This window comes from Rhinoderma darwinii, chromosome 7 (assembly GCF_050947455.1).
Source record: "Rhinoderma darwinii isolate aRhiDar2 chromosome 7, aRhiDar2.hap1, whole genome shotgun sequence".
Taxonomy (NCBI): domain Eukaryota; kingdom Metazoa; phylum Chordata; class Amphibia; order Anura; family Rhinodermatidae; genus Rhinoderma; species Rhinoderma darwinii.
The window spans coordinates 31,298,600-31,324,107 of record NC_134693.1 but is presented as its reverse complement, the minus strand read 5'-3'; the positions used below and the strand labels follow the sequence as shown (position 1 = coordinate 31,324,107).

Genomic DNA, 25,508 nt, shown 5'->3' with positions numbered 1-25,508 from the left:
TTCAATAGTTACATTTTTTTTTAAATCTTGTGTTTTCTCCTTCTCTTTCTTGCAGCAAAGTTCCTTGGTAATCAGGGTCTAAGCTATGGACAGAATTTGACCTTCAGTTTTCGGGTAGAGCGGCGTGATGCTCGTCTTTCTGCTGAAGATCTAGTCTTGGAAGGTGCTGGACTCCGGGTCTCTGTGCCTCTGATTGCTCAGGGAAATTCCTACCCCAGCGAAAACTCTTTGCAATATGTATTCAGGTAAATAATGTCCTGTCAGTGTCTGTGATGGGTCCAGAGATTAATGGAGCACTTAAATCCTCTAATATATATAGCATAAGCCTGTTTATATTGCAGTGACAGTGTTTACCAGCAGAGGGTACATTAACACATTCCTTTCTAGAGGTCTGGGATAGGCAGGTTGAGCAATGCACATGTGGTCTCCAGCAGACAGAGAAGAAGAGCAATGTGTTCTGAAACTAGGCTGTGAAGCTGAGGGAAACGTGTTCGAGAATCCTCTGCCAATCTGTAGGGTGGTTTGGGCTCCTATATTCTGGTTACTTCTTTCAGTGGCGCAAAATAATGTCAGGAATTTGCTGCATACCTTCTGCGTACATGTGGGGACAGGCAGATCTGAGGGAAAGAAAGGGTTACCTCTACATAAATGTTGAGACAAATTAAAGAGACTCTGTCACCACATTATAAGTGCCCTATCTCCTAGGGCACTTATAATGTGGTGACAGAGTCTCTTTAATTTACAGCAGTGCTTTTTATTTAATAAAACGATCTATTTTCACCACTTTAATAGCAATTTTAGATTTATGCTAATGAGTTGCTTAATGCCCAACTGGGCGTATTTTTACTTTAGACCAAGTGGGCGTTGTACAGAGGAGTGTATGAGGCTGACCAATCAGTGACCAATCAGTGACCAATCAGCATCATGCACTTCTCTCCATTCAATTACTCAGCGCATATGGATCCTGCTAGATCCTTATGTGTTGTCTTATATGAACACATTAACAATACTGAAGTGTCCACCGAATGTCTATTCACAATCTCTGCGCTTCGTTACTCTCTGTGGTAGTTACTGCAGAGGAAGCGTAATCTCGCGAGATCTCGCTGTAGATGACAGGTTACAACGAGATCACGCTTCCTCTGCTGTAACTACCACAGACAGAGTAACGAAGTGCAGAGATTGTGAATAGACATCCCGTGGAATGTCTATTCACTGTCTAAACGCTTCAGTATTGTTAATGTGTTCGTATTAGACAACACATAAGGATCTAGCAGGATCCCTATGCGCTGAGTAAATGAATGGAGAGGAGTGCATGATGCTGATTGGTCACTGATTGGTCAGCGTCATACACTCCTCTGTACAACGCCCACTTGGTCTAAAGTAAAAATACGCCCAGTTGGGCATTAAGCAACTCATTAGCATAAATCTAAAATCACTAATAAAGTGGTGAAAACAGATCGTTTTATTAAATAAAAAGCACTGCTGTCACCTGCATTATAGCACTGATCTCGTTATGTAGGAGAAGGGGCACTTATAATGTGGTGACAGAGCCTCTTTAAAATTTCCTTTACACAATCCTTTATAAACCCCTGTACAATATGGGCTTATTCTCCCAGCCATCCATTTTGCACATAAGGCAGGAGGACCTAATTGATGGCCAGCGCCGTCCCTTCCTTCCGCTGGATGTCTCCCGTCAGCTTGATTCCTATAATGCGGGGATCTGGTATTCATTGATGTTTCAGCTAAGGAAGCTCCTTGGATCGCTTATGAACGCAGCAGTTTATCGGTCTCTGGTTCTTGTAATCTTGACTGATTTGTTTTATTTTTTTGGTAGACATCTGCTTTTGTTTACAAAGATGGGAGAAGGCCTGCAATTGATATTTTGACATATAATCGCCTTTAAAATCTGCCTATTTGTTTACGGAATGGAAGAATCCCAGATGTTACACAAGAAGTGACTTCGTTACAAGCCAGTCGTGTATTTGTGGGAAATTGACACATCTCCTCTTCTCTTGTTTAATTCTATATGTTACGGTTCATAATGGTGACTCTTTTTCACACCGGAACCTTTCATTAAAGGGATATTTCCATCTTAGCAATATGGTAGAGCGTTCTAGTACATATCATAACATTACAAGCAGTGGGAGTCCAGATGCCCCTTACGTTTTTTTTTTATGCACAGTGGCACTCCTGCCCACAGAACTGCAATACTGATCTATTCAAGTGAATGGGGTTTTGCGGCTGTTCCCTACACACGGGGTGGCCAGAAGCTTAGTTGTGCCGGGAAGAACTTTGGCAATATACCATCTCTTGTAATAGTGGGAAGACCCCTTTACAGCGTCTGACATGAGATTCTGGTAGTCCAGCAGCTGTTTCTGGCTAACAAGTAGTTTTTCGGACTGTATGATAATCTTATGTGTGTAATGAACAGAGCACCTCTTAGGTCCCTTTAATAACAGAATCTAGGAATAATGTTTCATATATGTTCTCCTGTGAAAGCAAATTATAATGTAATATATTCTGTTCAGGCTACACGAGGCTACCGATTATCCATGGAGACCGTCAGTATCACCCTTTGAATTCCAGAAAATGCTTCAGAATCTTACTGCAATCAAAATCCGGGGGACATACAGTGAAAGAAGTGAGTTGTGAACCCCCTCCCAGCATTTACCATAGAAGTCCATGTAATGCTTGCTTACCTAATAACCACGGGCCACCACAGAGCGCTGCATCTGCTGAATGATCTTTGCCATTCTCAAGTCTAGGCTGTGGTTGCCATAGCTGCAGCTTTTGATGAAGTTTTGGCTTTTCAGCACTTTTCAATTATGTGTGCGCCATTATAGTGAGACAGACTGTGAAGGTACATTATAATATTCATCTATATGCAGTACCATATTGTACTACCATTATATAGCACGTTATAATGAATTTGGTCAGCCTCATCTTGGAATTCGTTTTTTATGCCAGCAACGGATTGTGTGTATGGTCTGTTACTTGCAGCTGGGAGACCCCATGATCAGTTGTCGTGACAGGGGGGGGGGGACTGAGTAGGTACAGTGACCCATGCTGCATTGTCTTGTCTGCACCATGTGTTTTTTGGGGGGTATTGCTCTGGGTAGCTAAATAAATGACTGCTATGGTATTTTGCACACGTATAGGTGTCGCCTGTGTAATCCGAGCTTCCACCCAGTTAGATGTCTGATTTAGCTAATTAAATCATGGTTTTGGATTGGTACCATGAGAAGAGTAGCAAAAAATACTGGACGAGCAACTTGTAAATAGGAAGCTCTCCCTTATTTACCATGACAATATTTGCCTATAAATGATAGACTTGTTCCACTGCATGGACAAAGCTGAGGTTTTCTAGATTCTACTTGAACGTTGTTGCTATGTACACGGATGTTCTTTGTCTAGTTCCATCATATGTGGTAGAGCTTCTTTTTTATTAACCAGCGTAAATCCCATTTCATGTACTTTATTATGTGTATTGTGCTTGTATCGGTGAAACGGACAGCCGTGCAAAGTGGATTTTAAAGAAACTAATTCAGAGACCAGCAGCTGCCGGCTCTACATCTATTGTGGAGGTCCAAGCATGCTGGGAGATGTTAAGCTCCAGAGTATATAATCTTTCAAAACTTGCCCAACAACTGAATTATTTTTTTTACGTCGCGTTAAATGTTTATTTTTTATCTGTAAATGAGATACATTCAAACAGCTTATTCTAATCTAAACGTAGGCCTGATATATATCAACTTCGTAATTTACTTTTATAATGTATTTGTTTTATCCATGCGAATTGTGTGGCGTTACTGCCACTAGGTATCTCTTCCTATATTCTGCTGTCCAACCTCTGTTGTCTCTTCACTGCCTATGTAAGTCTAAGGAGAGGGTAGAAGGAGCAGAGATGGAGAGACACAGCTACGCTACCTATACAAGCCTTTGAAGAGTGGAGGGGGGAGCAGGCGCAGAGTGAAAAAGATAGACGCTGCAGCAGTTTTAAGTTGTCTCACCCCAGTGCTGGATTCTCAGCTACACTGCTCATTACAGCTGTATAATCTCCTCCGTGCTGCTGCAGCTTCTATATAGAGTGATAGATAGAGATAAAAGAGCAGGATTCTTCTATACATTGCATACATAGAGAAGACCTGGTAGACGTTCCACTTCGCCCACAAGCTCCGCGACAACTGAGAATTAGAGATTCTGCAGAGGGGAAAACTGCTAAAAAAAAAATCCAGGATACAAGTCCTATAATGGCAAGAAAGTGTTATTTCTCATGTACACACACACACACACACATGAAAGCTTATTCAGAAAACTCCCTTAAAAAGTTAGGTACGCTTTGAAATGTTACTTTTATCAGTGAACTGTAGATTAATGTGAACTATCTTATCCTTTCCTTACAGGCGCTGGTTTCCTAGAGGAGGTTACATTAGTAACTGCATACGATGAAGCTGGTGATCCTGCACCATGGGTGGAGGTGTGCAGCTGTCCTGTTGGCTATGTTGGGCAGTTCTGTGAAAGCTGTGCCCCTGGATACCGGAGAGAGAACCCCAGCCTAGGACCTTACAGTCCTTGTGTGCTTTGCACTTGTAATGATCATAGTGAGTCTTGTGACCCCGAGACAGGTGAGTAACGACAGCAGCTGCTGTTTCTCCTAAATGGATACGCTAAGAAATATTAGACCCCTAAATATCTAAATATGCTACCTGCTTAATCAGTAGTTAAATGTATAGGTGAGATGGTTTTACAGTAGTCTGTATATCGAATATCTCAGACTACATTACACTAATGCTGTAATATTAAAGGAACACTAACCCTAGAAATAAACAATAAAAGTAAACATAAGATAAACTTGCTCACGCTGTTTGTCAGTCTGCAGGATTTTCCACTGGGCAACAGTGTTTTGGGGATGGGGCTTAGCAATAGGGGGCAAAGCTAAACTATTTATGCCTACTGCAGACAGGGCAGAGGGAGGAGGCTCCTGTTGCAGCCAGTTGTCTTAAAGTCAAACTAAGTACTATGAGGGGAGCGCATGGCTGATGATCTGGTATATACACAGAAAAATTATTTATATATTTCTCTGTTTTATTTGCAATATGGGAGAAAATAGAATCAAAGTGAAGCAGGAGTTTATGAGAGGATTTGCTGCGATATAATTTTTGTGCATTTTGTATGTTTATTGTTGGGTGAGATTTATCAAAAGTGGAGAAGTTACTTATAGCAACCATTCAGACTCCAGACCTCACTTTTCAGAGGCACTTTTAAAAATGAAAAGAGAAATCTCATTGGTTGCTACGGGCAACTACACCTTTTACTTTGCACCGGTTTTGATAAATATCCCTCATTGAAATATTTATACTTAGGCTTGACTGTGACTGACTAGTGCTGTTGTGTTATGTCTATATAACTGGTAGCTGAGAGACTAAACTTAGTCTAAAAGTTTTCCTCCATTCTGTAGGCGTGTGTGACTGCCAGCACAATACCGCAGGGTCACATTGTGAGCGGTGCAGCGAGGGATTTTACGGAGACAGCACTACTGGTTCCAGTTTGGACTGCCAGCCATGTCCATGCCCTGGTGGGTCCAGCTGTGCTGTTGTACCTCGCACAAAGGAAGTGGTGTGTACCAACTGTCCTCTGGGAACTACAGGTAAGAACGATCTGCTTTTAGGTCTTCTGAATCCTTTTCTTATTTTTTTACCATTCAAAAATATACAGATTTCTTTATTTAACCCCTTAGCAACATCTCACGTACAGTTACATTGCTGTGCCAAGCGTTAATCGCAATGCAACGTCACTGCACGTGACGGTGATCGTGCGGGCTCATAAGCTGAGCCTGCGTCCTCCTCAGCGGGTGTTGGCTGTGTATTACAGCTGACACTCTGCTATAACTGCAGGGACCAGAGTTCTAATCCCCGCCGATTAACCCTAGATGCCGCCGTCAGTAGCGACCATGGCATCTAAGGGGTTAATTGTTGTAATATTTGGCAAGAGTCAAGAACGAAGGGACTTATTCCCTGCAAAGCGGTGCTCCCAGACACTCCAAGTGAATAGGGCTTTGTTGTAATTTCCTGCACGGTAGATTGCGCTATGTGGGAAAGGATGTAAAGGGTCAGCCTTCATAGAATTTGTCGCTGCCACGGCAGTCGGACCTAGCTATGTGCCATCACTACTTATGACGGCAATATTCCTTTTAGAGAATTAAGTGATGCTGAGCTGATTTTCTAATTAATTTTGTCCATAGGAAAAAGATGTGAGCTTTGCGATGATGGATATTTTGGTGATCCACTTGGTCAGAATGGAGCACCCCGCCCCTGTCGTTCCTGCGAATGCAACAGCAACATTGATCCTAATGCTGTGGGGAATTGCGATCGCTTAACTGGCGAGTGTCTGAAGTGTATCTATAACACGGCTGGATTTTACTGTGACCGGTGCAGAGATGGCTTCTATGGAAATCCTATGGGGGCTACACCAGATCAAAAATGCAAAGGTATCTTATATGTTATCACTGAGAGCAACGCTGCACAGTGAAAATGACGTCCTCTTAATTATGTGTTTTTAATTAAAAGAAAAATGTGAGAGGTGCCTTTGTCTGTGACCAGTACGTGAACATGTGTGTCTTTGGACTGTCTTTTTTCAGCCTGCAGTTGTAACTCTTATGGCACAGTAAAAAGTCAGAGCAGTTGTAATCAGGTGACCGGCCAGTGCGAGTGTCTGCCACATATTACCGAGAGGGACTGCTCCGCCTGTCAGCCTGGATTCTTCAACCTACTGAGCGGTCAAGGATGTGAGCGGTAAGATTCATTCATTTTATTTCTCTCACATGGGTCATTGTGGTACTCAACACCGTGACCCTGAACATACAAGCATCTATATTCTATCTAGAACTTAATGCCGTTCCCCTTCATTACTCCAAATCCTTTTATTTAACTGCTAAAAATATTCAATAAATATCTAATTACACAATTTGTATTTAATAGATGTGAATGCCATTCCTTGGGATCTACAAATGGGCAGTGTGATATTCGTACTGGACAGTGTGAATGCCAGCCTGGCATCAGTGGACTGCGCTGTCAGCACTGTGAGACTAACCACTTTGGGTTTGGACCTGAAGGCTGTAAACGTAAGTCCCTGAGAGTACTGATATCCTACCTTTTTATACTTTATATCAAGACACTGAAAACTTAAAGCTTCATCATTAGAGCCACTGTAGCTAATTTAATTGCATTTATCAGGAATTCTCTAACACTCATTTCTTGTTGTTGTGCCTTGTAGCGTGTGACTGTGATCCTGAGGGCTCCCTCAGTTTGCAGTGCAAAGAGGATGGGCGCTGCGAGTGTAAAGACGGTTTTGTGGGAATCCGCTGTGACCAGTGCGAGGAAAACTATTTCTACAACCGTTCAGGACCAGGCTGCCAAGAGTGTCCGGCCTGCTACAGACTAGTAAAGGATAAGGTGAGGGACTACTTTTTACAATACAGGTGTAGCACGATCTAGTGTAGCACCAGGTACAGGCGGGTTTGTGACGAATATTCATTTTATTTTTTTTCCATTCTTAATCAAACGGTGGTGCTTTTTTATAACTTACTACAACAATTTAATACGTATGATTCTTTCAAATACATAATGGTTTCGTTTCTAAAATGAAGCACTGCGCTGATTGTAAATGAGGCAGCAGATAAAAGAATTCCTACCGGGATCCATAGGATGCCAGACTTCATGCAGAAATGTGAAATAACCACCTGGGTGGTGAGACCTCCGCACGTTCACAGATCACTTATAGAACGAGCCTATGGACAATGCGGCCACATGATTAATCCATGACACCTGACATCGTATAAATTCTATTAGACGTACGTTAACCTGTTGCTTTGATGTTTACGCGTAGTGCTTAGCCTTCTGAATTGTTTGAACAGCGTAGCATTCAATCCGATACTAAGTTAGAAAACGTACTAAATTATTATCCCTTTTTCAGTAAAGCATGTAAACTCTTAAACTTTGCTCTTAAGTTGTCAAAATTGGAAAGCACTGATGCTAGATACTAGGAATTACATAGAAATATAACTGACCAGTTCATGTATTTTGTGGTTGTTTTTTTAGGCGATGGAGCAAAGAGAAAAACTGCAGGAATTGGAAGAACTCCTCAAGAACCTGGGAACAGGTGATGACACTGTAACGGATCAGGGCTTTGAAGAGCGGCTTAGAGAAGCTGAGAAGGCTGTCAGTGACCTCCTTTTGGATGCCCAAGGCAGCAAAGGTATAGTCTTCTTCCATCTTTTGCCCTGTATGAAAACTGAACACTTGTTGTTTATACTCATTGACCTTGTGCTTGTTTGTTCTTAGATGTAGATCAGGGAATGCTGGATCGTCTCGCTGAGATAAATGCCACACTAACTTCTCAATTGGAGCGTCTGCAGAACATCAGAGATATGGTCCGTGACACTGACAAACAGGCCCAAGACGCTCGAGATCGCGTGGAAGGCACAGAGTTAATCATTGAGTCTGCTAGAGTGCAGCTGGAGAGAGCAAAGGTGGCCATCGCTAACGTGGTAAGCACTGATGCAGCAGGATCGTGGACAAGCGTGCTACTTCAAGTCGTTAGAATGATCTGCCAATTGCAGACTAATTTTATTACAAATGAATGTGCAATTTTTTACATACATTAGATACATCAGTTAAAAGGGGTTGTCTTATGAATGACCAATTAGAGCATAACATCATATACTAGGGTCCCTTGCTCGGGACTCCCTTCCGTGAGCCAGATTGGAGAAGCGTTTGATAATGACCGCTTCCGCTCTGCCAGACCCGGCCAGTCCATGCATTACATTGATATCCTTTCATTTGAATGTCTGTCAGACTCCACCTATATCAGCGTGAGTACACAGAAAGTGGTCAATCAGCCTGTATGATTCATGTCCAAAAAAAAAAAAGAGTTCTGAAGTAAGAAGTGTTCTTGTAAACATTGTGACATAACCAGTAATGGGGAAAAAAAAGTTGAAGAAAGTAGAACATAGTGTCTGGTCATTGCACTACTTACATTTTTGTTTAAGGAGCATTTGATATTTTTCATGGAAGTTTCACAATGCCCAATTTTTTTTATTGTGGCACGCTGAGAAATAAAGCTAAATCTGTGGGCTCCTAGCGCTAATGTTTTACTTTTGTTTTGCAGTCAATCACCCCACCAGCGACTAGTGGTGACCCCAATAATATGACATTGCTGGCAGAAGAGGCAAGGAAATTAGCTGAAAGGTGAGTGGACTCCCAGTCAGGCAAATAACAAGTGTTCTCATTGTCACCAGGACATCACAGAAAAGATTAAAGTTAGGCACCGTGCAGATCTTGCTTTGTGTGGTTTTGTTTTGTTTTTTTTTATCCAAAACCACAAATGGAACCTGAACAGAAGAAATATATAAGGGAAGGCCTTAAAGGGAATGTGTCGCTAGAAATTATTATAATTTTTTTTTTAGTTAAACAATTATTATTTAAGTGATTACACATTGTTTTAATTTTTTCACAAGTCAGGAAATATTATAAATTAGATTCTAATTTATAATATTTCCATGTGCTGGCCACTAGAGGGAGCAGTTCCCAAAATTGCAGCATGGTCACTGTGGTAAAGCAACCTCATTGCTTTATGCTGCAAATTTGGTGTAAACACACTCTCTAGTGTCCTCACACAATCCCCCCTCCCTTATTCTGGCTAGTGCCAGGAGAAGGAGGGGTTTGAATCTTCAAACCTCCTACACTGTGCGCCGCCATTTTCTGAGCGACTGCACAGTGTAGGAGGATTAGATACAGGGCTCAGCAGACAGTATAACACGAACATAATACACACATCACATACACAAACCTAAATTACCTTCTCCTGCCGCCGCCTCCGCTCCTATTCCTTGAGCCTTCACTTTGTTGAACATATGGCCGGAAGCGTGAAAATGGTCCGGTCCACGTGAAAATGGCGCCGGATTTTGCTCTGCGAACGAGCTTAGTTTTGGTCTGTGTGGGAGCGGCGCATGCGCCATTCCCACACAGACGGCATACGCTTCAGAGAATGGAACGGCTCCCGTTTGCATTCTCTATGGGGTTGTATGTGCCGTAGTCCATCTCTGTATGTGTCGTTAATCGACACATACAGAGATGAAAAAAAAAATGGCAGCCCCCATAGTGAAGTAAAAGTAAGAACACAGTAAAAAGTAGAACATGAGAACACTAATAAGTAAAATTTAAGTTAATATCATATTAAAAGCAATATGAGAAAAAAAAATAAAACATTTCATGACACCTTCCCCTTAAAGTGTCTCTTCTCTTTAAACAATTCTGGTTTGGGCTTTAAAAATGGCTGCAAATCAACCAAATCTGCACTGTGAGAAAATATCATAGACGTTAGACTTACATTGTTAAAGGGCGTTTTTGAGAATATAATAATTTATAATTATAGAATTCATATACTTTACGCTGTTAAAATCTGGTTTCTGATTACTGATCTTGAGGACTGCAAATCTATTTAGAGGGAGCTGGCAGGTTTGGCCTCGTACACCTCTGTTTTGTTGTTTCTATTGTTCTGCTCTGTCAGAGAGAATACCGTAAGTGCTTTTTCCGTTGTACAACGCACACCATCGGCGGCCGACGGAACCCATTGACTTTAATGGGTTCCGTGGAGGGTGTCCATGGTTTTACCAGAAATAATAGCGCAGCATTCTTCTTCCAGATCTGTGACTGAGGCCCTAACGGAGCCTCCAACACAGATGTAAACTGGGCCTAAGTGTGTGTTCATGTGCACGGCTCCATGGGCAGTCAGAGAGTCTATTGAATCTTAGAGCAGAGTTTTTGGTTATCATATATTTAGAGAATATCCCTGCATTATCATTAAGGAAGGAGAAGATCTAGACAGCAGAAGAGTACCGTAATTTTAAAGGGGTAATAGGTAAATTAGAATATGTTCATTGGTGCTATAAATGTATGCAGTAATCGGTCTCCCTAGGGAAATCTCAGACCAGTAAGTGAAATGCAACTTTACAGCAAAGCCAATCCTTGGAACAGTTTTAAAGAATATAGGACTGAATTTTATACCTGGCTGTTTCCTAAAACAATACAGCACTGCTGGGAGTTTTTTTTTTTTGTTTTTTTTAATCTGTTCTACCAGCAGATCCATTTTACAGCAGCCTGTATTCTGTCTTTAAAACCTCTACTACAGGCTGCTTCAGGGCAGCTAATGAGTACTTTTAGTCCTGCATGACAGGTTGAGAGAACTTGGATTCCCTCACAAGCTTGGAACATGCCTATATTTAAATGTAGCATTTCCTAAATCTTAAAATGCTACGTCCACTTTTGTAACCACTTAGATATTGTTCCAATGTATCTAAAATAAATAACTTTGCATTTAGTCTTCATTGAAAATATCAGGGTTTTGAGTGTACAACTCCTACGTAGACCTATGTGTCTCTATGGTGACCACCTACTCTATGTGCTGGCTTGCAATTGATCCATTCTACTTACTTGGCTGAGACTTCTCTAGAGCATTGTAATGTCTAAATGTTTTACTCAACTTCTACGTTCTTGTACACATTTAACTAAATGAATGATTTGTTCAGGCATACCCAGGAAGCTCGTGAGATTGAGAAAATGGCTAAGGAAGCAAATGACACGGCAAATGAAGCCTACCGCCTGCTCCTGAAGACCCTCGCTGCAGAGAACCAAACTGCATTTGATATTGAGGAACTGAATAAGAAGTAAGCCGAGGCACCTTTTATATATTCACACAAGCTGCAGCTTTATCTCGAGTCCTTCACGGGGGCATACGGTAAAAAGTAACATTGTTCTATAGAGCTAATGCGTTTTCTTTCTCTGTCCATAAGATATAACCAAGCTAAGGAGCTTTCCCGGGAATTGGAGAAACAGGCAAGCAAGGTGCATGCTGAAGCTGAGGAGGCAGGAAACCGGGCATTGCAGATCTATGCCAACCTCACCAGCATTCCTCCCATCGACACTACGGCTTTACAGGTAAAGAATGATCTGTAATTAGTAGTAGGTGATTGACCGTGTTGAGGAAAACGTCAAAAGCTGAGATGTTTTGCTGTAAGGGTACCTGTACACATAGCGGCCACGTCGCGGTTGTGTCACGTGGCTAAGAGCCGCTGCGACTTGCAGTGTTTTTGGTCATGCAATTGGTACAGGTGAAGCACATGCTGTGCTTCACCTGTACCAGCCACACAGGCAAAAAACACGCCAATTCTTCGTAAAATTGCCACACGCCATCTACGTGTAAGGGCACCTTGAGTGGTGAATTATCCCCAAGCCTCAGCAGGTGCTTTATTATTGAGGATCTGCATACAAAATGTTCTCTTGTAGCGATTTCACCTCCAGGTTAATAATCAGATACTGATTAGGGTGTATTAAGACGGCGTGATCAGACCTTTTGGTTTTTTTTTCCGCAATTTTTCAAAGTCGCAACAAAATGCCATGTGTTATGAAAATCCTGGCAATAACCGTGATCTGACCGCACCATGTGAATACACCCTCACGCTTCTGAAAAGTGCTACTTAGAAATACAATATATTTTTTTAGAGCCGGCAAGCCGCATGCCTGCAGCTACACAGATGTTCCCCATATGCAGTATATCTTTGATTGATAACATAGGCTGCCATCCTTTGAAATGCAAGATTTATGTGCACAAAAAGTGCAGACATGATCCGTTATAAAAATGTGAACACTTCTTATTGCCATGATATTCTCCTGTCTTCACCCTGCTCTATTCTGTACTACATTTCCTCTTCCTCTCCTTTTTTTTCCCTGCCGGTTTTGGTGCATGTGGGGAGAAAAAAAAGACTTAGAAAAAGAGTATGAGCTCAGGCTGTTTTGTCTGTGGTTTGGAGGCAACTGAGGATACCCTACCCCTCCTCAAACTGATTGGTCTCCAGTGGAGACAAGTCAGCCTAAGCCCTACTCCCAAGTCATGTATTATTCCCCATATGGTTTCCAGGACACAGGGAGGTGTAGTCTCTACTAATATGTTTTGCAGACCTACATATAGGTTTTCTTCGCATCCCTCCTAAACAAAGTGGGGGCTTTGCAGGTTTTAACATGACTTGGCTCTGTTTACACTACGGCTAATGGGTCCATAAGGGTTTCAGTCGGGCTTCCCAGTATTTTTTTCAGAAAAATTGTGAAGTCTGCAATTCTGTTCTTGCAGTCAAAAATACCATAACCCCTGACTGATCCCATTAAAGTCATTGAGGTCTGTCAGGACTCATTGGCAACCATTTGAAAACTAATCCACTATAGCTGTCACAGCGCTAAACGGAAGCCATGATGCTAGTGTGAACAGAGCCTTACTTTTACTTACAGTTCACTGTTAAAGTGTATTTTCTAAAGCATTTTCTTCTTTCCATTCCTCCAGAACGAGGCTGGAAAGATTCAGAAAGAGGCACAAGACTTAGACCTGCTGATTGACAGAAAGCTGAAAGACTATGAGGATCTGCGTGATGACATGACAAACCGGGAGATGGAGGTTAAACGTCTGCTCGACAAAGGCAGAAGCGAGCAACAGGTGGGTCTATTGTGTGTTGCAACCTATATAGTCCTTGGAATCCACGCATGACAAAAAATATTAAAGGGTAACTAAACTTTTAAAAAACTTTTAACATGTTATAGTGACATGTCAGAAGTTTTGATCGCTGGGGGCCCGAGCACTGAGACCCCACCGATCTCTAAAACTAATGGCAGAAGTGCTCGAGTGAGCGCTGTACCACTTGGTTTCTGATCTGTTTTCCTTGGAAAGCCGAGAGAGCGGTGTACGGACTCGTAGACTTTCTATTTAGCCTGTACACTTCTCATAGGAAAGCCGGTCAGAAACGAAGCGGTACAGCGCTCACCCAAGCAATTCTGCCGCTTCGTTTTAGCGATCGGTGGGGGTTTCAGCGCTCTGACTCCCACCAATCAAAACTTCTAACATGTCACTATGACATGTTAAAAGTTTTTTTTTTTTGTTTTTTTTTAAAAGAGTTTAGTTAGACTTTAAGATTCTCAATGTCCTTTTTTTTATTTCTGTTTGTATTAGGCCCCATTCACATCGCGTTTGTGCTATCCGCCCGGCTTCACATTTTTAAACACTAAAAAAGTATTGAAATGTATATCTCGGCATATACATGGACTAAAGTGGGTCAAACGTAGACCAAAATAGCATCCGTTTGGTCTGTTTGTCTTGGTTTACGTTGGGATACTGTTTTTTGAATGTACTGAAAAGCGTAGTCTGCTACTCTATTTTGCACTTCAAAAAAACTTATACGCGACGAAACATTTTAAGCATTGATCTCAATGGACGACGTATGAAAATGTAATACTATACGTTTGTATCAGTTTACATACATTAAATCTATCCGTTTTTTTTCTTTTTTTTTTTTTTCTATCATTCACTTTTAAAAAAAAGTGTACTTTTTTTTAGGTAAAAAACGGACAAACGTATACGACGTATGAGTATATGCTAAACGTACACGCTATAAAATAAACCAACGTAAACCGAAAATGGTACACGTTTATATACTTTTTCAATGGTCCACGTTTTTTATTTTAAAAAAACGTATACGCCCGGCGGATAGCACAAACGCGATGTGAATGGGGCCGAAGTCGTACTGCGTGTAGTTATAGAATACAGATTAATCTGAATCCTATTCTAAAATGGTTTATTAGCTCTGGTCCGATAACTATTCACCATTCTGAAATGTGTATAATCTGCCAAAGACTCGAAACCAACCGAATCTGAATATCCGTCATTTCATTGATCAGTACGATTGCTTGAAATAAGCCTAATAAGACTTTCTTAAATTTCATTCAATGCGATTCAGTAGAAGCCGTTGTGACTCGCTTGTTAATAAATGCAAGAAATGTCAATCCACTGTGTGACGTGTCCTTATAAGAATATTGTCCTTTTGAGGGTATGTTCACACGAGGTCATTACGTCCGTAATTGACGGATGTATTTCGGCCGCAAGTACCGGACAGTACACAGTGCAGGGAGCCGGGCTCCTAGCATCATAGTTATGTACGTCGCTAGGAGTCCCTGCCTCGCTGCCGGACAACTGTCCTGTACTGTAATCATGTTTTCAGTACGGGACAGTTGTCCGGCAGTGACTCCTAGCGTCGTACATAAGTATGATGCTAGGAGCCCGGCTCCCTGCAGTGTGTTCGGTCCGGGACTTGCGGACGAAATACGTCCGTCAATTACGGACTTAATGAACTCGTGTGAACATACCCTTAGAGTCCAGGCAAAGGGTTTGTAGAGAGAGAAAAGACGTGCAGGTCCTTGTTTACAGATAGGAGAAAGTCCTTATAAACTTTCTTTGTTAACCTCTTAAAGATGTATACTTGGAAACTGTACTCCAGCACTTCATTTATTTAGAAGTAATGCTGTCGGGTGGCCACAGAAGTGTGAGGCTTGGCCAGATCACCTGCTCCCCGTGACTTTTGTTGCTGAACGCAAGCTTGAATATATCTGTATTTAGCAAAATCAACAAAATCTATATTAACATTCAGTCTGAAGAACTTCTTCATGAATAATCACTATGACCAACTCCATTTTGTTCTGTCATTTCCCTTTCAAGATTTACTTGAAATTAAATCAAGACCCCTCTCATTTCTAGGTTGGTAATTAATACCCTTAATTATAAAGCAGTAATTTGGGTCCGGTGTTTTGAAAGAAACTTAAAAGGGTTGTCTGGTTTAGAAACGTTACTTTTAAATGCCTATTAGGGCAACTAGAGTTAATAGAGGAGGGTTCCCCATTTAGAGCACTCCTATTGGCCATAATGGAAAGCGACTCCGGAGTCTGTGCTTTACACTGACAATCTGTTGATTTCCATTCCTAAATTTCCCCTGCGGAGGTGCACTGGTGCTGAAGGGAAATTGAATACTTGCTGGCTGGTTCTCCTTAGTTCTCAGATTTTAGCTGATTGCTGGGGGTTCCAGCAGTTAGACACCCTGTGATTAAAGTATTTTCTGGTGACCCATCTAAGGGTCTTAAAGCGAACTTTAATATATTTTATTTTCTATATATCTGGGGAACGTCTTGCTTAACTGGCTGATAAGCCGACTAATGGATGAGCCTCATTTGTCTCTCTGTTCGCAACTTATCCACTGTATAGAGAAATGTGTAAGCAGCTCCCATCCATAAACTCTCATTTCTAATGTATAGGCTCATTGGCTTCTACCTTTTTAATATGTTCACCCTACAAAATCTTTATCCTTTTGATTGCTGCATGCTGAGGCAGTGAGCATTCATGCTGCATAGTTCTCAGACACATTCCCACCCTTGATGACATTTCCTGAAGGCTTTTCCACCTACGAAATACCGCATGTCATGGATCGTCAATATCATACGGAATGTGTGTGTGTCTCATTGAGTTTGATGGCTATGTACACATTTTTTTTACATTTATTAATTGTGTTTTTGTGTTTTCAATCACTTTTTTAATCGATTTACATTTTATGATACAGCATCTATGTATTCTGTATACATATAAGCTGTGTCGTTCTCTCTGTGAGACATCTAAGTTATGAACTTAGAGATGATCGATATACGCCGGATCCTGTGTGTCAGAGACACAGAAGCGACTCTCAGCCAAGCAGTCAGTTCAGCTGAACTGACGGAATCAGCTGAGTGAAAAACGATACAGCTTCTATGTACTGTATAAAGGATACATAACTGCTGTATCGTAAAAAGTTAAAAAAATAAAAGTAAATTAGAAAAGTGACTTAACAAATGTGTACATAGCTTTTTAAATACTTGACATTGTTATATCTAAATTTAATAATATTTTTTTTTTCTGGCGTTTAGTAAATGTAGTCTACCTCTGACTAACTGTCCTGTGTCTCTTTAGACTGCTGACCAGTTGCTGGCCCGGGCTGATGCAGCAAAAGCTCAAGCCGAGGAGGCTGCCAAGAAGGGTCGTGCCACATTACAGGAGGCCAATGACATATTAACCAACTTGAAAGGTTAGAAAGTATTTAGATAAAGCAGAATTTAAGAAGGTGATTGTCACCACAAATAAATACAGTGAATAAAATGTGTTGGTTTTATGTTATAACTTTCCTGATCTTCACTACAGATTTTGACAAGCGAGTGAATGACAATAAAACTGCAGCAGAAGCCGCTTTAAGGAGAATCCCTGCAATCGCCCAAACTATTGCTGAAGCCAACAACAAGACTCGTCAAGCTGAAAGTGCACTGGGCAATGCCAATGCTGACGCCAGAGGAGCAAAGAGCAAAGCAGAAGAAGCAGAGAAAATTGCCAATACTGTCCAAAAGGTGGGCAATGAGCACAATCTGTGTCCTAGCTGCCAATACATATTTGAGTTCTCTTGAGATCAACAGGATCTGCCGCTAATCTAAAGTCTATTGTCCCGCCTTCCACTGTCCCCTGACCGCAGATATTGAAAGAAAATTGATTGTTGAAATTTAACGCCCAAAATTTTATGCCAGAAAATAATCTGCTGTCAGTCTGGCAGCAGCTTGTCTCCCTATCCCCGTTAAAAAAGATGTGCATGCTCGTTCAAGCAGAACCGCCATCTTGATTGGGAGATGACTGTCGGTCGAATTAGTGTTTGGCCCACAGCTATCTTGTGTATGGCCGGCTTCATTTTTTTAATTTTTTTATTAATCTGATTAGTAACGCGGACTGTCGTTGAGGAATAGGATCGCTTGCCTGTTGCCGAGCTGCTTTTCCCTTTGTCTGCTGTCCGCAGTGCCAAACCTTTGAGCTGAAAAACTGACACACATCTGGCAATAGAGTCTGCTAGCTAGGAATAGAGTGCAGTATTTTTATATGCGAATGTCAGGCAGCCCATTACTGGCAAACCAGTCTGTCTCACATGACTCAGGTTTTCAGCTCAAGGTAGTTTGGCATCCTCAATAGAATTCCACAATATCTAAAAACTGTAGAATGTTGAATGGGCAAGTTAATCATGCCGCCTATTCTCTAGAAGTTTTCACTTCTCCAAGATATGCAATCCTGTCATTATCAGCTTAGGAGATGTCTGAAAACACGACTTGTGTTGATTGTAATTTTACCGGCAATTAAACAGGTAACCATTACAGTCTGCTGTGTCAGAAACCAAAATGACACAGAGACAGATCGCAAAACTGCCACATTGAGTGTGCGGTAGATATTCTAGAATATGCACCTGAAGATCAGAGACGTTTTAAAAAATTTAGTTTCATAAATGTTGAATCCAAATCTAGACAATTGAGTAATGGAAGCCCAGAGTTTGACTTGAGAAGGAGGAATGTCCTCTCCCTTGTGCTTCCTTCTCAAAACGTGCATCCAAATGTAGACTATTTGAAATAATATAAATTTGCTCTGTTTCTTCCTGCTGTTCAGAATGCTGCCGCAGCCAAAGCAGATGCTGACAAGACTTTTAAGGATGTCACAGATTTAGATGGGGAATTGCAAGACATGTTGCGTCAGTTACAAGATGCAGAGAACCAGCTGAAAAAGAAGCAGACGGAAGCTGACCAGGACATGATGATGGCAAGCATGGTAAGCAAATGTAAAAATACTGTCTACGGGAGGTGCGGCGTGCCTACAGGAAATAACAGCCATACTTTCTTTCCAGACCACTCAAGCAGCACAAGAAGCAGAAGATAATGCCAAGAAGGCAAAGAACTCGGTCAATAATGTCCTTGGAATTATTAATGACTTGCTTGGACAGCTTGGTAAGAAACTTTTTGAGATGTAGAACTTTGATTGCCTGTAGTAAGTGTTTTTGTTGTTATCGGTTCTGTTATAAGTCTGAAGCTGAATGACCATAGATATGTAGAGATCATAAACTCCTTTGGTCAGTTAGATGTCCATAGGCTTCACAGATGACGCTTGTGTTAGTCTCCCGGAGATGCTCCTTGTAACCTGGGAGAGATCGTATACTCTTATAAGGAAACCTTTATATACCATTTCCAAATATTGGCAGTGAGGACAGTCTACTATAGCATGGGTTTATTATTGAAACCTCCCATGTGCATAAATACAAGGTTAAAGGGCTTGTATAAGATAAGAAAAACATGACTGCTTTCTTCCAGAAACAGCGCCACTCTTATCCATGGGCTGTGTCTGGCACTGCATAAACACCATCAATTTTTATCCACTGTAAAAGCATTGGTTTCTTGTATTGCCGAACACATTTTGTCCCGTATACTCGTTGCACAATTTTCTGTACGTTTTCTACCACAAGATGTTGGAAAGGATAGCTGGAGGCTGAATAGGTACTGTGACCGATTAAATGATTTTCTGGTAGATTATATCCTACAAATATGCAAGAAATAGGTGTGTCAAATCCTATTTAAAGGGCGCTATAGATGGTGAATGATTAAACTTCAGATATAATTGTTGGTTTTGCTTTCTACAACAGGTAAACTGGATTCTGTAGATGTAGGAAAACTCAACGAGCTTGAAAGGACGCTAGAGGATGCAAAGACCCAGCTCAATGAAAGCGATCTGGACAAGAAGGTGGCACAGCTGGAGGAATCCGCGCGACTGCAGGATGCTGCCCTTCTCTTGTATCAACAAGACATTGATCAGATACTGAAAGACATTGATAATCTAGAGGACATTAAAAACACACTGCCTATTGGCTGCTTCAACACCCCCATTATTGAGAAGCCCTAAGTGCTGGCAAAAAGGAAGGACTTCAGCCACGCTTCCTTCCTCACCAACCTCCATGTTTGGCTGTGAAGTGCCTTATTACTCACCCACCCCAGACTATCTGCCCTACACAATGATCACTCCAAGCCCTCCACATATTGAACTTTAAGGGGGCAGTATTTGAAACTGTATTATTTTACCTGAATTCTACCACCATACTCTGTGTACAAGAGGCATCCACTTGAGTCCGTTGTCCTTGTTACTACAGAGAGAAAGAGGTTTGCTGTAATGGTGAGAGAAACAAACGCTCAGGCCTCTCCACCCGGCATACGAACACCGCGGTGCCATGCACGGCATAGTAATGCCACGGTGCCATGGCTCTGCAGTGATTAGCCAAGGGACTGCTTCTAGCAAGGGTTAACTGTTTCAGTGATGGCTGCATCTTCGGTGCTTTACATTTAAGTTCTCTGCAGCACAGAAGTGGTTAATAAAGCTATGCTTTCAACCTTCTAGAAAACTTGGGCCTGTTGCCCCAAAAGTGTTTGGAATGTATCTGTTCCCCCGTCTACGTTTTTACCTTCCATTCCCTTTGACTAACCAACTGCCTGGCGTCCTGCCCTATAATGTAGCCACACAGCCAGTATTATCCCTGACCGCACAGAGCCCTCAATTATAAGGGCATGGGCTTCTGTTCTATGGAAGGGTCCTATAATGCTGTGACTGGGAAAATATAAGTGATTTCCCTCGGGCAGTAATCTGGTCTATGTAATATCTAACTGAATAAAGCATTGCGGCAATTGTGGGCACGCAAGATTGGGCAAGGTATTCTGATCACATATTGGGGTGGATGATTGTCCTGGCATCTCAGAACTGTACCCAATGAGAGAACTCTACTCCCGCAACCAGCAAAGTATTCATGGCACAGAACCAAGGGGCCACATGACATCATTTGCATACTAAAGCTGTAGAGCTGCCAATAATAAGAATGAAGTCATTATTTCAGGTAGCAGACGACCTCACACCTTTGTTCCTCCCATTTAAAATTAAGAAAATCCACTGGAAAATTGTTATTTAGATGCCATAATTTGTATATACCTTTACTATAGTTTATATGTTGGCAGTATCAGAGGAGGTGTTTATATCCAGTCCATAGCTATATATTTGAGATTTCTGCACTCTGTAGTATAGTAGAATATTATTATTATTTTATTATTATATGGCCACTTGCTGTTCAGAACAAAGGAAGGATCTTACTATTCACATATGGTATTAAAATAATTTCAGGTAAAATGCCGTAGCAGCCATTGCGAGGATATACCTGCTGCATCTTCTTGTCCGCCAGCGTGCACACAATTTGGGGTTGTCCAGGATTAGAGTGTCTCATTTTATATTTTTACTCCAGGAGCAGCGCCACTTTTGTCTATGGGCTGTGTCTGGTATTTCAGTTCATATACATTCAAGTGAATGGGGCTGAACTTCAATACTAGATGATGCTCATAGATGTGGCACAGTTTCTAAAAAAAAAAAAAAGTAAAGCAGACCAGTTTTTCTAATTTTGGAAACCTAATAGAGGAGAGTGGGTTCTAGCATAAATCTGCCAACAAATATAATTGAATGAATCTGTTTCCCCTATTAAAAAAAAATATATATATATTTTAAACATACTAAAATAAATATATAAAAATCATAATCAATTTGGGATAACGTAGGGCACTAAGGAATCAGGAAGCCCCAAAATATTAACATTCTGTAATTGTGTATTTCCCTGTTAAATGTTAATACTTATCTTATTGTGGCATGCTACCAATATATTTACTTGGAATTTCCACTGACCTTTAGATTTTTGGGCTTCTTTCTTTTTTTTTTTTTCTCAAAGAGGAAAATCAAATAAATTGCCAAGAGATTATAAGTGAGACATTCTGTTGCACGTCTCAACAAAAGCTTTGCTCCTCCAAATTACCATTACTTTAATTGCTTGGATGAGTTTACCAGGCAGTGTAAGGCTGGTACCCACATATTAGGCTTATGGGTCTAAGCTTAGTTTTTTTTTTTAAGTGGCCGACTTGCGAGGCTGCAACCAGTGTATGAGAATCCAACTTAGGCTGTAATTTGCCCTTGAGACTTTCTTAAAGGAGCACTATGGGCAAAAATGACAATGTGTTCTGCCTAGTGCAGCATGGTTCATGACACAGGGATTCAACAAACACCAAAGAGAGGATCCCGATCATGCACCGTCCCCTCAGGCCTTGCACTAGGCATAACGCAGTGTATCGGCTTTTCCAAGTGTTCCTTTTAAGAAAATTGGGCAACAGAAGCCAGAGAAAGATGAAACTTTGCTGTCTATGCTTCTCCTCTTGTTGGAATCTGTTCCAGGTTGCAAGTGCAAACCATGACTAAATGGCAGCATAAATCCGGCTTAAAGCCAACCATAGGCTTGTTGGCCAGATTGTTGTCCAAAAGACCCTTATGCCTCGTGTGCCGTCCGAGTCCCGTCAGTGATCCGAGGAAAGATCGGACATGTTCTATGTTTGCTCAGATCGGAGACTCGGACTATTTTTCACGGACCCGATTCACCTGCTAAAGTTAATGGGTCCGTGAAGACTGTCGGGTGACACTCGGATGGCGTCAAAAACGTGAGGCATTAGGCCAAGATTTTATAAAAGGCACAACGTCAGGGCAACAATTACATTTTTGTCATCAGTCTTCAGTGTTGCATTCCGGCCACGTGGGCGCTGCATGTATAGCGTTTCAATGTGAGAGGAACGAACATCTTACCCTGCCTATGGCCATATAGAGTTAGGGAACCCTCGTAAACGTTACTATTAAAAGAAAATTAAGGCAGAGGGAACAGCTTTCTTATGACTTTAGCTTTACAGTTCTGAGAAACCATACATCTGTTACACCTGGTCTTTCTATACAGCAATCCCTCATCTGAAGGACGCACTCCATCCCCGCTTCCCAGTATGAATTGGGGCGCTGCTGGAGGGTAACCCCCTTTTTTAAACGACACTGGTGCTATAAATGATTTTTGAATTTGCTTGATTCCTGTGAGTGTTATTTTTTTGTATCCAGATTATAACTCAAGTTGAATGTCTATTTTGTTTCAGTTTTTATCTTTATTTCTGTAAATATTTTCCTGGCTGGGAGGAGGTGGGATTAGAAGGAGGAGTGGGGGGTTCATTCATAGCTAAAGTGTGCCCCCAACCCTTTCTCCCTCGCCTCCTGTTCTCCATGTTCTCTACCTGACAGTCTCTCTGAAAACATTATGTATTACACCCCTGTAGAGGCAAAGACACTTGGGTAGGGTTACAGCACATCTAAATTTTACTCCCTCACTGAAACTCTTCACAGACCCTAACTCGTGTCATTGTGTCTTCTCTGTTTTAACCTCCTCATGTGTCATCTTTAATCAAAGACCCTTCCCGAACAGAGAAGCAACCATTTCACTGTTAGGAAAGCTCCAGTGGCCACCAACCGGTGTGCCCAATTTGCTTTCTTTGTTAGCCATGTCTAATATTGGACTTATAATGGACAACAGACTGTTCAGAAGGGGGGAGGGCTCATCTGTGGTCAATTTTTATTTTTGTCCAGGGAAGAAAGGGGTTCAACAGAACACAACACATTTTCTATGTATAAAACAGTATTTCTTATTTATAATAAATTGAATATTTGTAACCCCTTATAATAATGAAGTTGTGCGTTTTTTCTGTTTTCCAGTTTGATTTTAGTATTGGGCTACAAGACAGTCCAGTCTCTCGTGAGATTTTGTCTTAAAGCGTAGCTAAACATTTGACAAACTTCTGACATGTCATAGTGACATGTAAGAAGTTTGGATTGGTGGGAGTTCCAGCACTGAGACCCCCACCAATCGCTAGAACGAAGCGGCTGAAGCGCTCGTGTGAGCGCTCAGCCACTTTGTGCCAGTTCGGCTTTTTCCAGAAAGCCGATGTATCGGAGTACGGGCTCATAGACTTTCTATGGAGTCCGTACATGATACATTTATTTCCAGAAAAAGCAGAACAGACACAAAGCGGCTGAGCGTTCACACGAGCGCTTCAGCTGCTTCGTTCTAGCGATTGGTGGGGGTCTCAGTGCTCGGACCCCCACCAATCCAAACTTCTGACATGTCACTATGACATGTCAGAAGTTTGTCAAACATTTAGCTATGCTTTAAGGCCTCATGCACAAAGCAAAGCAGTGTGTATGAAGCCTGTATTACGGAGCCAGACACTCTGTATTGTTCCTCCATACAGCATAGTTCTTTTATGCTGAATCCTTGACATTCTTGGCATGTAGTAATATGGAGCAATTCTTCCCCAACAGCAATGCTTCTATTACTCAATAGTCAAAGCATTACATCTAGAGAAGAATTACTCCATAATACTACACGCAATGGAGCATGCTATATGTCAAGATGCAGTATGAAAAAGAAAATTCTGTATGAGGCACACAGGTGCAGTAGGAACCCATAAATTCCTACGTGTGTTGTATTAGGGATCCACACATGGGCTTAGTTCAGAGTGTTTTGCAGGCAGAAAAAATCTGATTCAAAATTCCTTCAGGAATTTTGACGTCTATTTTGACCTGCCTGTGATTTTTTTTTTTGCTGGCGTTTTTCACCCGTGGCCATTGCAGATAATGCAAAAGACCGTGGACAAAAAACACAGCGAGAAACGCTCTGAAACGAGCGCTGCGAGTTTTGCTTTAGCCTCCAATTGATTTCAATGGGAGGTCAGAGGCGGAACTGCAGCAAGAAAGGACGTGCTACTTTTCTTTCCCGCGAACGGCTGAAAGCTTCCCGGGAAAAAAAAAAAAACACCTGTCTCCCATTGAAATCAATGGAAGGCGTTTTCGCCATGGATTCTGACGCGGTTTCCACATCAAAATCAGTGCCTAAAACTCAGTGTGAACTGGGCTATGAGCTTGAGCCCAAAACTGCGGAATGTCTGAACATGTACATTTTTATTTATGGGGGGGGGGGGGGTAGTGTATCCAAGCAAAGTTTTGTGTGTGCCACATTCAAACGTTTGGAAGGTGCTAATTCTCCTTGCTGAGATCCATAAAGGTGACTAAGGGGCCTGATCGTTGGGTCATTGTCCAATGCTTGACAGCCAGTTCTGTGATGGACCTGTATTTCCATGCTCCCGTGGCTGGAATACAGAGCTCGTGATGTAGGCAACTACCTTGATAAGTAATAACTGCTTTTTTTCCATTTCCATTTGCTTATATAGCGCTAACAATGGTCCAAGTCTAATTTCCCTTTCTCAAACACGTGCACACACACACACGCGCGCGCATTTAATCGGATGCCAATTAAAATATTAGTATGTTGTTGGAGTATGGGGGGGAACCGAAGCACCAGGAGAAAAGCCACACAAGCATGAGACAAACAGACGAACTGCAAGGCAACACTGCTAACAACCGAGATAACGTGCTTTTTTTCTGAATCAAACATTAGAATTTTTTTTTTTACAAAAAGGAAAAACATTCCTTTGGCGAAAAAAAATATGGCCGAGAATACGAGCATGAAATATCCTTGTGTGAATGAGTTCAAACTTACCAAAGCTGATTTTATTAATCCCAGAGCTAGCAAACTGTCACGCAGCAGCTTTTGCATTACTGAGAAAGTATCTGTAATTTTACCACATCCTGATGACATAGGTGGTGAGTACAGAGTAGAGAGTCCATTAAAAAGCCTCCCTGAAAATCATTAAATGGGTACACTGCTTTGTACAATCAGTTTTTGTTTAGAGTCCCCCAAGGATTTGCTAATTACACGCACACTGCTGGGACCCCGAGTAATCAGCTGCTAAGAGAACCAGGCAGCGCCACCACAGGGGACATGAATCATTACACCGGTTTTATTTAAATCAACGAGCTGTCCGTGT

The 25,508-nt window shown here is 41.6% G+C and overlaps 1 protein-coding gene across 1 annotated transcript in view; it reads left to right on the top strand.

The window, feature by feature from the left end:
• Positions 1 to 23,308, top strand: part of LAMC1 (laminin subunit gamma 1) — a 103,094-nt gene extending 79,786 nt beyond the window's left edge. Inside the window, exons 10-28 of the mRNA XM_075833124.1 lie at positions 56 to 245; positions 2,529 to 2,641; positions 4,404 to 4,625; positions 5,459 to 5,647; positions 6,242 to 6,487; positions 6,638 to 6,791; positions 6,978 to 7,120; positions 7,273 to 7,451; positions 8,097 to 8,253; positions 8,340 to 8,545; positions 9,166 to 9,245; positions 11,585 to 11,722; positions 11,849 to 11,993; positions 13,390 to 13,539; positions 16,864 to 16,978; positions 17,092 to 17,291; positions 18,364 to 18,522; positions 18,599 to 18,698; positions 19,388 to 23,308. Coding sequence (XP_075689239.1) covers positions 56 to 245; positions 2,529 to 2,641; positions 4,404 to 4,625; positions 5,459 to 5,647; positions 6,242 to 6,487; positions 6,638 to 6,791; positions 6,978 to 7,120; positions 7,273 to 7,451; positions 8,097 to 8,253; positions 8,340 to 8,545; positions 9,166 to 9,245; positions 11,585 to 11,722; positions 11,849 to 11,993; positions 13,390 to 13,539; positions 16,864 to 16,978; positions 17,092 to 17,291; positions 18,364 to 18,522; positions 18,599 to 18,698; positions 19,388 to 19,644 — 3,143 coding nt within the window. The 3' untranslated portion in view covers positions 19,645 to 23,308. The remainder of the gene's footprint in view (positions 1 to 55; positions 246 to 2,528; positions 2,642 to 4,403; positions 4,626 to 5,458; positions 5,648 to 6,241; positions 6,488 to 6,637; positions 6,792 to 6,977; positions 7,121 to 7,272; positions 7,452 to 8,096; positions 8,254 to 8,339; positions 8,546 to 9,165; positions 9,246 to 11,584; positions 11,723 to 11,848; positions 11,994 to 13,389; positions 13,540 to 16,863; positions 16,979 to 17,091; positions 17,292 to 18,363; positions 18,523 to 18,598; positions 18,699 to 19,387) is intronic.
• Positions 23,309 to 25,508: the final 2,200 nt, after the last annotated feature.